General features: G+C 39.1%; 1 protein-coding gene across 1 annotated transcript in view; it reads left to right on the plus strand.

The window, feature by feature from the left end:
• The window catches only part of PECR (peroxisomal trans-2-enoyl-CoA reductase), a 54165-nt gene that overhangs the window by 36083 nt on the left and 5370 nt on the right, over positions 1 to 12712 (plus strand). Inside the window, exon 7 of the mRNA XM_058300162.2 lies at positions 1008 to 1118. Within this exon, the coding sequence (XP_058156145.1) occupies positions 1008 to 1118 (111 nt within the window). The remainder of the gene's footprint in view (positions 1 to 1007; positions 1119 to 12712) is intronic.

Raw genomic sequence — 12712 nt, forward strand, 5'->3', positions numbered from 1 at the left:
GGGAAATCTCATCTCTAACAAAACTGCAGGCTTCTTAAGCCCTAGAGATTTATCCCTTCATTTCTCCACAGTTGGCATTACTTTATCCATATTACATTCAAATATTTATAAGATAAATGAAGTATAGTTCCATTCATAATGTTGATACCTGGGAATACTAGACTCCAAAAGTGCATTTCATGAACACCTTTTATGGCATGTTAGTATCATAAGTACAACACTAATTTATGTTTGTTCTCCAGAGATTTTTTTTAGGTTTAGTGTCTAAATCTTAATACTTCTGGAAGATTTCATCCTTTTTAAATAAAAGGCTATGACTATTTAATTGGAAGCCATCCTAGCTCCCCACTATCATTTGGAGTAATTAATACTACCCAATGTTCCTCATCTCACTTTCTTCTCCCCTCTTCCCCATAATCTCTGTTGTAGTTTAAGTCAATAACAAACAAAATATTCTGTGCATACACCTTGGAGTAGCTTTTGTGGCTTTATTATAAGCTCTTGAGAGCTAGTGAAAGATAACTAAATCTTAAACAGTCTATTTATATTGAATTCAAATGTTTTGTTTGTTATTTCACTGTTGATGAAAGCCAAGAAAATACTGTATTTTCTAAGACTCACATAGCCATTTCCCAGTCTCCTGTTCTAAAGCAGAGATGGCTAGTAGAAGATAACCGGTTCCCTGTCCTGTTTCCAGTAAGTGCCTCTCTGATCTACTCATAATTTTGCCCTTTAAGAACCAGGGCTTTTATGAAAAAATTCCAGGTCTTGGCTGGTTATTAAAGGGAAGATCACAAACTGAGCATTCAGATAATCAAGTTTTGAGTAGTGGTTGACTATACATCTTTGACAATATTGAGGAAAATTAATATTAGTAATGTTAACTTTTCTGCTAAACTTAAGCCCCTTAAGTTTTGGTGTTGGTTGATAGGTTGTAGTCATAGCATCAGAATTAAAATTTTAATTTTATCTGCTTTATTTTGATTCTGTTTTCATTTCAAACATAGGGAGTAGTTTATTCCCAGACTGCTTTTGAGAACTACGGTGATGCGGCAAATAAAGTATTTGATTCGATGGTTGCGAAAATACCAGCTAAAAGACTTGGAGTTCCTGAGGAGGTATTGTATATTTGGCTTAGAATTACTTTGGAAATGTGCGATAGTTAATGTCCTTTTTTGTGTCATCTGATTGGCTAATAGAGATTTTTGCAGTGTCTTCAAACTATTTCCCCAGTGCATTCTGGCTGTTGGGAATATCCTGGTTACGTGGTGTTGTGTTTGTTTTTAATTTTGAAATACTTTCAAACTTATGGAACGTTACAAAAATAATACAAACCCCGTGCATATTCTTACACCTTAGATATCCAGACCCACCAATTTTAACATTTTACAGACTTCATCTGTCTGTTTACCTGCCTGTCTGCTTGTCGCCTTTCCTGTGTGCCTGTTTATCAACCCATTTTCTGAATACTTCAAGTGTAGCTTGTATGTATCATGCACCTTGAACACTTTATACTACCATGTATACTACCGTGTACATTTCCATTCACTTATGCAACCACTTTAAGTGTAGTTATCAAATTCAAGAAATTTAACATTTATATAAAGCATTATACTTTATATGCCAATTTTTTATATGCCCCAATAATATCCCTTTGAGGCTTTTCTCCTCTCTTGTTAGATCCCATCCAGCATCATGTAATCATGTATTGCATTTCATTGTCATAGCCTCTTTAGTAGTTATTCCTTCTTTTTTTTTTTTTAATTGTGGAAACATATATGCAACATAAATTTTGTTATCACATTCACACCCAAGCATACCATTCAGTGGGATGAATCACCTTCACAATATTTTGGTATCCTTACCACCTTCCATTAACTTAAAACATTTCCATCTCCCCAAATAGAACACCTATACATATTAAGGTTTAACTCCCCATTCTCACTGCCCCTCATTTCTGGCAATCTGTATTCTAATTTCTATGACCTTGCATATTCTCCAGTATTTTCTTTGTAATTACCAGGGGGCTTAAATTTAACACCCTAAGTCTATAACAGTCACATTGGCTCTGATACCAACTTAACTTCAATAGTATATGCAAACTATGCTCCTATACTCCTCCATCCCATCACCTTTATATAGTTCATGTCACAGATTACATGTTCATACATTTTGAGTTCAGAACCACTGATTTATCATTACATTTTCTACATTTGCATTTTAGAGTCTTTAGGAAGTAAAAAGTGAAGTTACAAACGAAAAAGTCTTTTGTATTGGCCTTTATATTTACTCACGTTGTTACCGACACTGGAGATCTTTATTCTTCATGGGGCTTTGATCTATTGTCTGTTGTCTTTTCCTTTCAACCTGCAGAACTCTCTTTAGCATCTCTCTTAGGGTCTGTCTAGTGGTGACAAACTCCTTCAGCTTTCTGTTCATCTGGGACTATCTTAATCTCTCCCTCGTTTTAAAAAAAAGTATTTATTGATTTATTATATTTACTTATTTTTAGGAGATATTGGGAATTGAACCTGGGACCTCGGACATGCAAAGTAGGCACTCACCCACTGATTTACACCCATTCCCCAATCCCTCATTTTTGAAAAACAGTTTTGCTAGATAAATAGTTTTTGGTTGGAAATTTTTCCTTTCAATACCTTAAATATATCATCTCCTTGTCTTCTTGCCTAACGATTTCTAGTGAGAAACTGGCACTTAATCTTATTGAAGCTCCCTTGTACATGACATATTGCTTCTGTCTTGTGGCTTTCAGAATTCTCCATCTTTGGCATTTGGCAGTTTCATGATTATATTCCACAGCGTGGGTCTATTGGGGTTTTCCTGTTTGGAGTTTGTTAATATCTTGGATGTATATATTCATGCCTGTCATCAAATTTGGGAAGTTTTCAGCCATTATTTCTTTGAATATTCTCTCTGCCCCTTTCTCTCTCTTTCTTCTGGATTCCCCCAATGCACATGTTGGCATGCGTGATGTTGTTGCACATGTTCCTCATGCTCTGTTCAAATTACTTCATTCCTCTTTCTGCTCCTCAGACAGAATGACTTCAATTGTCCTATCTTCAAGTTCATTGATTCTTTCTTCTGCCACCTCTAATCTGCTGTTAATGCTCTAAGGTATTTTAAAATTTTGTTAATGGTCTTCAGCTCTGTTTGGTCAACTTCTCATAATTTCCAACTCTCTATTGATATTCTCTTTGTACTTCCCTGTTGTTTTCCTGACTTGCTTTAGTTCCTTGTCCATATTTTCCTTTAGCTCTTTGACTATATTTAGGACCTTTTTTTTTTTCCCCCCCCCAAAATCTTTGTCTAGTGAGTCTCAGGTCTGCTCTTCCTCATTGATGATTTCTAATGCTTTAATTTTCTCCTTTGCCTGGGCCATTACTCACTATTTCTTCATATGTTTTGTAATGTTTTGTTAAAACCTACATATTTTGATATTTTAATCTGTTATCACTGGAATTTAGTCACTGAGGCATCTGTTCCTTAAGATTGTATCCATGGGAAACGGACTTTGGCCCAGTGGTTAGGGCGTCCGTCTACCATATGGGAGGTCCGTGGTTCAAACCCCGGGCCTCCTTGACCCGTGTGGAGCTGGCCATGCGCAGCGCTGATGCGCGCAAGGAGTGCCGTGCCACGCAAGGGTGTCCCCGCGTGGGGGAGCCCCACTCGCAAGGAGTGCGCCCGTGAGGAAAGCCGCCCAGCGTGAAAAGAAAGAGCAGCCTGCCCAGGAATGGCACCACCCATACTTCCCGTGCCGCTGACGACAACAGAAGCGGACAAAGAAACAAGACACAGCAAATAGACACCAAGAACAGACAACCAGGGGAGGGGGGGGAAATAAATAAATAAATAAATATTTAAAAAAAAAAAAAAAAAGATTGTATCCAGCTAGTGCTCTGGCAGAGCTTTCTGGAATGCCAGGAGCTGAAAGAAAAAGAAAAAAAGAGAATACCCCTTTCCCAGTCTTTATAGGTTGACCTGTACAAGTGCTGTACTTCAAGCTTATTTGTGCAGTAAGTTTAGAGAATAATTCCATGCAAAGGTATAGGGGCTCCCCTGATCCTTTGTGCAAGCATCTTGTCTTGGGTATGTAAAGATGACTCCCTATTCGCCTATTTACACAGTTATGAATGTCTCCTCTTCCCGGGGAAATAGTTTCCTCATGGTCCTGGGCATGTCACTGTTGTACAGGCAGCAATTTGTTGCTCTAGGCAGCCACTTTTCTGCTCTCCCACAGTGTTCTGTAGGTGCACTCTGTGAACTGCCTTCTACATGCAGGATGTTTTGGGGATGGTGAGTCTGTCAGGCCACCAGCAGACAGACTGGGCCAGAAATACATGTTCGCTCTGGAACCAGGACCAGGAATCTGCACCGGGAGTGTGCGCTGGCTCTGCACTAGGGCCAGTGTGAGAGGGACCAGCAGGGCTTTTACATAACCTTTCACTGATTCAGAGCTTGCCCTGTTACTATAGTCCTTTAACTGTTTTCTGGAGCATTGAGAAAGATGTTTTTGCCAGTTTTTCCTTGTTGTTCAAAGCTTCTGTGGAGGACTGGAGTCCTGAAGCATCTCAGTCCACCCTCTTAATTGGGCTGCAGCCTATTTACTCAGAAGTGAATACAGGAAGTGGATGTGGCTCAAGCGATTGAGGCACCAGGGATCAAACCAGGGACCTCCCATATGGGAAGCAGACACTCAACTGCTTGAGCCACATCTGCTCTCTTAGAAAATTACTTGGGCAAGAATAGCCAAAAATTTTTTGAAAAAAAATGAGAGGGAATTTGCTCTTCCAGATATCAAAAATACTGAGAGTCTGTTGTGATTTCGCCTGGCACTTGTACTAGAATCCACTAAAATCAGTGGAATGGAATAAATTATTGAGTTAGAACCAAGTATATATGACAGTTTAGTATACAATAAAAGTATTTTTATTTTAAATTCATGGTGAAAGGATAAGCCATTCAGTAAAAGTTTTGGGGTAATTGGCTATTTGTTTAGAAATAATCAATTAGACCCCCATTTCATATTACATACAAAGATAATTTCTGCTATATTAAAATGCTAATTATAAAAAGAAATCATAAAATTATTTCATATAATATAATTTTATAGAAGAAAATATATATCTGATTCCTAGCACTAGCTTTCATTAGCAGTTTGAAGGATGTCTTTCTGAAAATTTACTATGTGTATATAAAAATATTAGATTTTTATTTTTTTCCTACCAAAGGGGCATTCTACTTTATTTTCTGAAACTACCATAATATACTTAATCAGATTCTATTGTTGGACATTTTGATTAAAGTTATATTTTTGTTATTACAGTAATTCTGTAGTAAACATCCTTGAACAAAGCCATGTACTCCTGCATAAGGGATTATATTTCTGGAAGTTGAACTCCTGATTCAAATTGTATTAAATTTTGGAAGATATTGTTAAATCATTTGATAATCCATGTTAGGCAAGGTGTTTGGGTTTTTATTCTGAAAGCTAGGTGGAATTTTTAAAGTATTTTAATCAGTATGATTAATTTTTGTTTTAGATAGAATGCTCGTTTTTGTGAATTATATTATTGTATTAGAAACTAAAACTGAGAAATTTAAAAATTGTTTATTAACTCATTTTAATAGTAATAGTAATTTAATAGTGATAAAGTTATGTATTAGTATAAATAATGTATTTATAAATGAAAAGAGCTACATTTTTCAAAATAAGAGAAAACAGAAAACATGTCAGTGAGAAGAATGGCATTTTTGCAAACCTCTTTAATGTCTAAATATAATTGGCTGGATTCTCAGATCTGTTTCTGCATTCACTCTGTTGCAATATGCCATTTTGGTTAAAGTATATGAAGAAAATCTTGCCTCCCACGCATATACAGTTTCAAAAGGGCAGAGCACTTTAGTAGTCTTTTCAGGTAATTGTAAATATTCTTTAAAATTTGTTAAGTGGTATTTTCTTATAGATTAGTTGCCATAGGGAATCTGAAACCATATTAATGAACTTTTCTCATTCTTATATTAAAACCCATTGGCCTTTCTCACACTTTGATGGACCTTTGACTCATAAATGATTTTATAACATCAAGCCTTGGTCTTTTGGAAATAATTGTTTACTAAGGTATACAGCTCTTAAAATGTTGACACATTTCATTACACAATATTTTAAAAATCACATTTGTTAATGTCACCACTGATTTTTTAAAGAAAAATCTCTAAGTATTAGGAAGCTGTTGATCCCATCATGATGGATGCAAGTTTTCTAAACTTCTAATTTTTGCTTGAAAGCTTATATTTTGTCATTGGCCACAAATACTGCCAGTTGTTCTCCTCTGAAGTGACAGTCTCACTTTGTTCAATTTTTTAAAGATTTATTTTATTTATTTCTCTCCCCTTCCCCCCCGTTGTCTGCTTTCTGTGTCCATTTGCTATGTGCTCTTCTGTATCTGCTTGCATTATCCCATGGCACTGGGAAACTGTGTCTCTTTTTTGTTGTGTCATCTTACTGCATCAGCTCTGTGTGTGTGCGGCCCCACTCCTGGACTGGCTGCGCTTTTTTCACATAGGGCGGCTATCCTTATGGGGCACAATCCTTGCGCGTGGGGCTCCTCTACGTGGGGGACACTCTTGCATGACACAGCACTCCTTGTGCACATCAGCACTGTGCATGAGCCAGCTCATTACACGGGTCAGGAGGCCCTAGGTTTGAACCCTGGACCTCCTATGTGGTAGGCGGATGCTCTATCAGTTGAGCCACATCGCTTCCCTGTTCAGTTTTTTTAATCAATTTTATTTTATCTATTTTATTTTTCATGATCTTTTCCCCTCCCCCCTGCCCTGTTGTTTTTTGCTGTCCGTGTCCATTCACTATATGATCTTCTGTATCTATTTCTCTCTTTTTTTGGTCTTCTCTTCTTGTTTTTCTCCTCTAAGACTCACCGGGATTTGATCCTGGGGATCTCTGGTGTGGAGAGAGGTTCCCTGTCACTTGTGCCACCTCAGTTCCTGGTTTCTGTTGTGCCTTGCCTTGACTCTCCCCTTCGTCTTTCCTTTTTGCTGCATCATCATGTTGCTGCATGACTCACTTGTGTAGGCACTCACATGAGCACTTGGCTCACCATGCGGGCACTGGCTTGCCACGTGGGCATGCTTTTTCTTTTTCACCAGGAGGCCCCAGGGATCGAACCTGGGTCCTCCCATATGGTAGGCGAAAGCCTTCCCTTGTTCAATTTTTTAAAGCAGTTTTATTGAAATATATTCATATACCATACAGTCCATCCAAAGTGTATATCCTTTGGGTTTTAGTATAATCACAGAGTAGTGCATTCATTACCACAATCAATATTAGAGCATTTTCATTACTCCAAAAAGAAAAAAACCTCAACTCCTTAATAGTTACCTTTCAATCCCTCTATCTGTCCCCTCTCATACATATCCACTAATCTAATTCCAACTCTATAAATTTATTTATATTTACATTTTGCCTAAATGGAGCCAAACAATATGCAGTACTTTGTATCTGATTTCTGTCACTTAAGATAATCCTCTTTTTTTTTTCCACGATCGATGAAAAAATTTTAATATATTACTAGTCACTACAGCCCATAGTTTGCTTTAGGTGCATTTTAGCTCAGATACCATCCCATTATTAAAATCTTATAAATGTACACTTGTTCTGCTTCATTGAAGAACATTCTTAAATTTGTGCTATCAAACACACTCATCATCTGCAAATGGGTTCAGTATGCTATACAGTCCCATGTTTAATCCTTTAGCTTTTCTTTTAGTGACATACACAACCCTAAACTTTCCTTTTCAATCACAATCATATCCCCATATTGGCACTGCTAATTACATTCACTCTAATGAGCAATCATCACCTCTATAAAATTCCAAGCATTTACAATCAACCTCATTACCAGTTCTGTACAAATTAAGCCATTGCTGTCCATTCTGTATCCTCATTTTATCTTGTCTTTATCAGTCTTCTGGCAATGAACTCTATGACTTTGCTCATTATACTTAGTTCATATGCGTGATATCATACAGTATTTGTCCTTTTGTGTCTGGTTTGTTTCTCTCAAGGTAATAGCCTCAAGGTTCATCCATGTTGTCTTGTGTATCTCAATTTCATTTCTCCTTCCTCTTTTTTTCTTTTTAAAGATTTATTTTTGATTATTGATTCTCCCTCCATCATTGTTTGCACTCACTGTCTGCTCTCTGTGTCTGTTTGTTGCATCCTGTCTGTGTCTGCTCTTGTTTTTAGGAATTGAATCCAGGGCCTCCTATGTGGGAGAGAGGCACCTAATCACTTGAGGCACCTCCGCTTCCTGTTGTGTCTTTCATCACCATTCCTTGCTGTGTCTCTTGGTTGCATCATCTTATTGCGCCAGTCCATCGTGGCAGATCGTTAGGAGGCAGCGGGAACTGAACCCAGGACCTCCCATGTGGTAGATGGGCACCCAACTGCTTGAGCCACATCTGCTTCCCTTTTCTTTGATTTTTGTTTCAACTTATTCTAAATCTTTAAAATTGCCCTGTTTATTTCTCAAAACAAGGTGAGGGACCCAGTAATGGGGCACAGGTCAGATTCTAGGGATAGGAGAGACTCCAAAAAGCCTTTTTTTAACTTTCACTTTCCCAGCCTGCCAGAAGATGGCGCTCTTCTGCTAACCCATCCACAGGAGACATGGGGTGTTTCTGGGTCAGTTAGAGCCAGGATTCAAAGCTGGGCCCCGCTGTTTAAACTCACTGAAGAGAAACCGCACTCTGCCCTCTATCATACCCTCCCTCTTCCCGGGGAGGAAACCCTCTGCTCCTTCTCAGTCGGCAGCAGTCAGCCGCAGTTACTGAAGCTGTTCACCTTCAGGGTGGGGTATGGGCGCCCTTCCCTGCCCTGGGAGTGAGTAAGTCATGGTCTTCGTTTTGCCCTCTTCACCTCTGCCTTCCACTCCCTCTTGGACAATGCACGGCCTTCCCCTGGTCTGCAATTCCCAGAGCAACTGCTTGGGACAGCTTCTGCCCCTCCTCTGTTTTTGTAAGAGTGGGGAGCCCTGCCTCTCAATGTTCAATTTTGAAAAAATGTCTGCCAAATACCTAAGTTTGAATAGCCATAGCTTCTCATTGTATTTCATGAAAATGTGGACAGTTCAGTTCTCAATACAATGGCACTTTTTTTCCCCCTTGAGATAACCATTATACTGCTTTATCTGCAATTCCTATTTCATCTCACAAAATATTAAAAAGATGCATACTCCGGGGTCAAGGTGTAAACAATTGATCATTTTTGCTGTTTCATTTAGAACATACTAATATGAAACTTGTTCCCCTTGTGAGTACTTCCTGAGGAAGAATATAATGACCGTAACTAGAATGAATTCTAGTACAGTTCTCTGCTATGCCTTGATCTGTGCCAAGGCTCCAGCAGTTTTTCCCACCATGGCTTTTGCACCATCAGTGCAAATGTCAACATGGTGAAAAAAGACAAATAAGGTCTTAATATTATTGTGAAAATAATTTGACCTCACAAACCCCTGAAAAGTTCTCAGGAATACCTGGGTTTTACCAGCCACGTTCTTGACAATTACTGATGGGTAGATCATTCCTTCAAAAAGTTTGGTTGTGAAGGGAAGGAGAGATGGTGGTAGATAGAGATGTAGAATAAGAGAGAGTTTGGGTATTCATTTTTAAGGTAAGATAAATTTGAGAACAAAATGCTGATGGGAAAGAGCCAGTGGCCAGAAAGGAGTTAAGGACTCAGCAGAGAAAAGGGCAGGTGGGAGCAATATTTGAATGACTGTACAGCTACCTTGTCTGTTACTTTAGGTCTTGGTGTTTGCTTTAGAATAGCAAATGCTATTTTGTTTCTGTCTGTACTGCCTCCTGTCCTCCAGTTTGGTATTCTCTGAGCTTCCCAGATCTGTGGTTTGGTGTTTGTCATTAATTTGGAAAATTCTTAGTGATGGTTATTTCAAATATGTCGTCTCTTCTTTTCTCTCTTCTTATACTCTTGGTATTCTCATAATACTTGTTTTATACCTTTTGTACTCGTATAACCATTTTGGATATCCTCTTTTGTTTTCATTCATTTTTCTCTTTGCATTTCAGCTTTGGACATATCTTCAAGTCACTGGTTCTCTCTCTCCCTCTCTTTGTTTCCCCCTCTTTTTTTTGGTCTTTATTTATTTTTTTAATATTATATTAAAAAAATATGAGGTCCCCATATACCCCCCCACCCCCCTCACCCCACTCTTCCCCTCATAACAACAATCTCCATCATCATGAGACATTCATTCCATTTGGTGAATACATCTCTGAGCACCGCTGCACCTCATGGTCAATGGTTCACATCATAGCCCACACTCTCCCACATTCCACCCAGTGGGCCATGGGAGGACATACAATGTCCGGTAACTGTCCCTGCAGCACCACCCAGGACAACTCCAAGTCCCAAAAACACCCCCATGTCTTGTCTTTTCCTCCCACTCCCTACCCGCAGCAGCCACCATGGCCACTTTCTCCACACCAATGCCACATTTTCTTCGACTACTAGTCACAATAGTTCATGAATAAAATATCAGTAAGCCCACCCTAATGCATACTCTATTCCTCCATCCTGTGGAACTTGAAATGGTTGTGTCCACTCCACATCTATATCAAGAGGGGGCTTAGATTCCACATGATGCTGGATGCAATCCTTCTGCTTTCAGTTGTAGGTACTCTTGGCTCCGTGGTGTGTTGGTTGACCTCCTTCAACTCCATGTTAGCTGAGTGGGGTAAGTCCAATAAACCAGAGTGTAGGAGCTGAAGTCTGTTGAGGCTCAGGGCCTGGCTATCACATGGTCAGTTCAGAGATTCAGGTCCCCTGGGTATAGTAAACCCCAGCACCAACTACAGTTCCAGTAAAAGTAACAGGAGAGGCTTGTGAACAAAGATCACAACTAAGTCCAGCTCCATCACACAGAAACACAAACTCCAAAGTAGGGCCAAATGACATGGCACTGAACTCCATCTACCATGACCATAGAACCTGTGGATCTCTGTAGCCCTCAGAAAAACCAATACCCGGGGTTGTATCTACTTTATCTGTCTTTGGGACTCTGCTGAGGTGTGCATAAGGGTAACCCCTCTGATAACCTCCTGGCTCTTTTTGGAGACTCATAGCTGTATAAACTCATTTGTCCTTTCCATTTCCCCCTTTGATTCAGGTCAAAAAGCATTTTTAACTCCTGGTATTATATGTAGATTGAGATATTCTGCTGGTCCGAGTTGACCCTTTTATTCAAGGTCATTTTCTAGTTACATCATTAGCTGGTACTTGGTAGTAATCCCTCAGTGCCAGGGAGGCTCATCCCTGGGAGTCATGTCGCACGCTGGGGGGAAGGCAACACATTTACATGCTGAGTTTGGCTTTGAAACTGGCCACATTTGAACAACATGGAGGCTCTCAGGAGGTAACTCTTAGGCACCGTGCAGCTCTAGGCCTTGTTCTTATTTCAGGTGCACAGCCTCACAAGTGTAGTCATTAGTATCAAGAGCTCATTGTTGGATCTTCATTCTTTTTTGGTCTTTGCCGTTGCACTTGGGGGATTGTTACTGTTCCTTTAGGGACTGTGATAGAGCTCCCTTGGCTAGGAACTCAGTACTCCCTACTGATTCTCTTAAGCCATGTTCCATTTACTGATGAGCCCATCAAAGGCATTATGTATTTTCCTTATGGTGTTTTGTTTTGTTTTTATATATCTAGCATTTCCTTTAGATTCTTATAGTTTCCATCTCTTTGCTTATATTAGCCATCTGCTTGTTATCTGCTAGTTTCATTAGGTCACTTAGAATGTTAATCCTAATTACTTTAAATTCCTGGTCTAATAGTTCCAAAATCTCTGCCAAATCTAAGTTTGTTTCTGATGCTCACTTTGTCTCTTCAGACTGTGTTTTTTCTTATCTTTTATCATGCCTTATAATTTTTTTTGAAAACTGGGCATGATGTATCTGGCAATAGGACCACGTAAGTATTGAGTGTGAGGTTTTATTTTTATGTGTTTAGCGTTTACTGTAGCTGTAGGTGTCAGAGGTTTCAATTTCTTTGAGTGTTCTTTTTTGTCTTCTCTGGTATCTTTGGGTTTTCCCAGAAATCTTCTAAAATAGAGTCTACCTTGTAGTTCTCTCAGTAGTAATTTACTTTTAATACCCTGAAGCACAGTTGAATGGTGATAAGGTTGGAGATGGGAAGTTTTCTGTAATCTTTTGATGAAATCTTCATTTTCTTGGTGAGCCAGAGAACTTGGCCTGTGTCTTTTAGGAGGGATGCTTAGTGTTTTATTTTGTTTTTAGCATCTTCTATGAGATGGGGTGGGGGATGGGGGTTCTGGAGTTGGTTAATTGTCTTTTCACAGGGTCAGATAAGTCTTTTATAAAGTAGTTTTCCTCAGTGACCAGCCTTTGTTCCAGAAAACAAAAGATAACACTCTAGGAATATTTCAAAGTGATTGATTATTCCTGTGCTGCTGGAAGAAGCAAGAGGGATTGGTTTACTGTATTTAGTATTAGAACCTGGTGGGGTTCCTGGAGGTAAAATTCACTAAAATATAGCTTCCCCTCCCACTCAGTCGGAGACCCAGTTTCCTTTTAACTCTCAAGGACCAGCACTTCATCAGTTGCAACTCAGTGTTCCTCCTGATTCTGGCTGTACTGA

Source organism: Dasypus novemcinctus, chromosome 7, assembly GCF_030445035.2.
Source record: "Dasypus novemcinctus isolate mDasNov1 chromosome 7, mDasNov1.1.hap2, whole genome shotgun sequence".
NCBI lineage: Eukaryota > Metazoa > Chordata > Mammalia > Cingulata > Dasypodidae > Dasypus > Dasypus novemcinctus.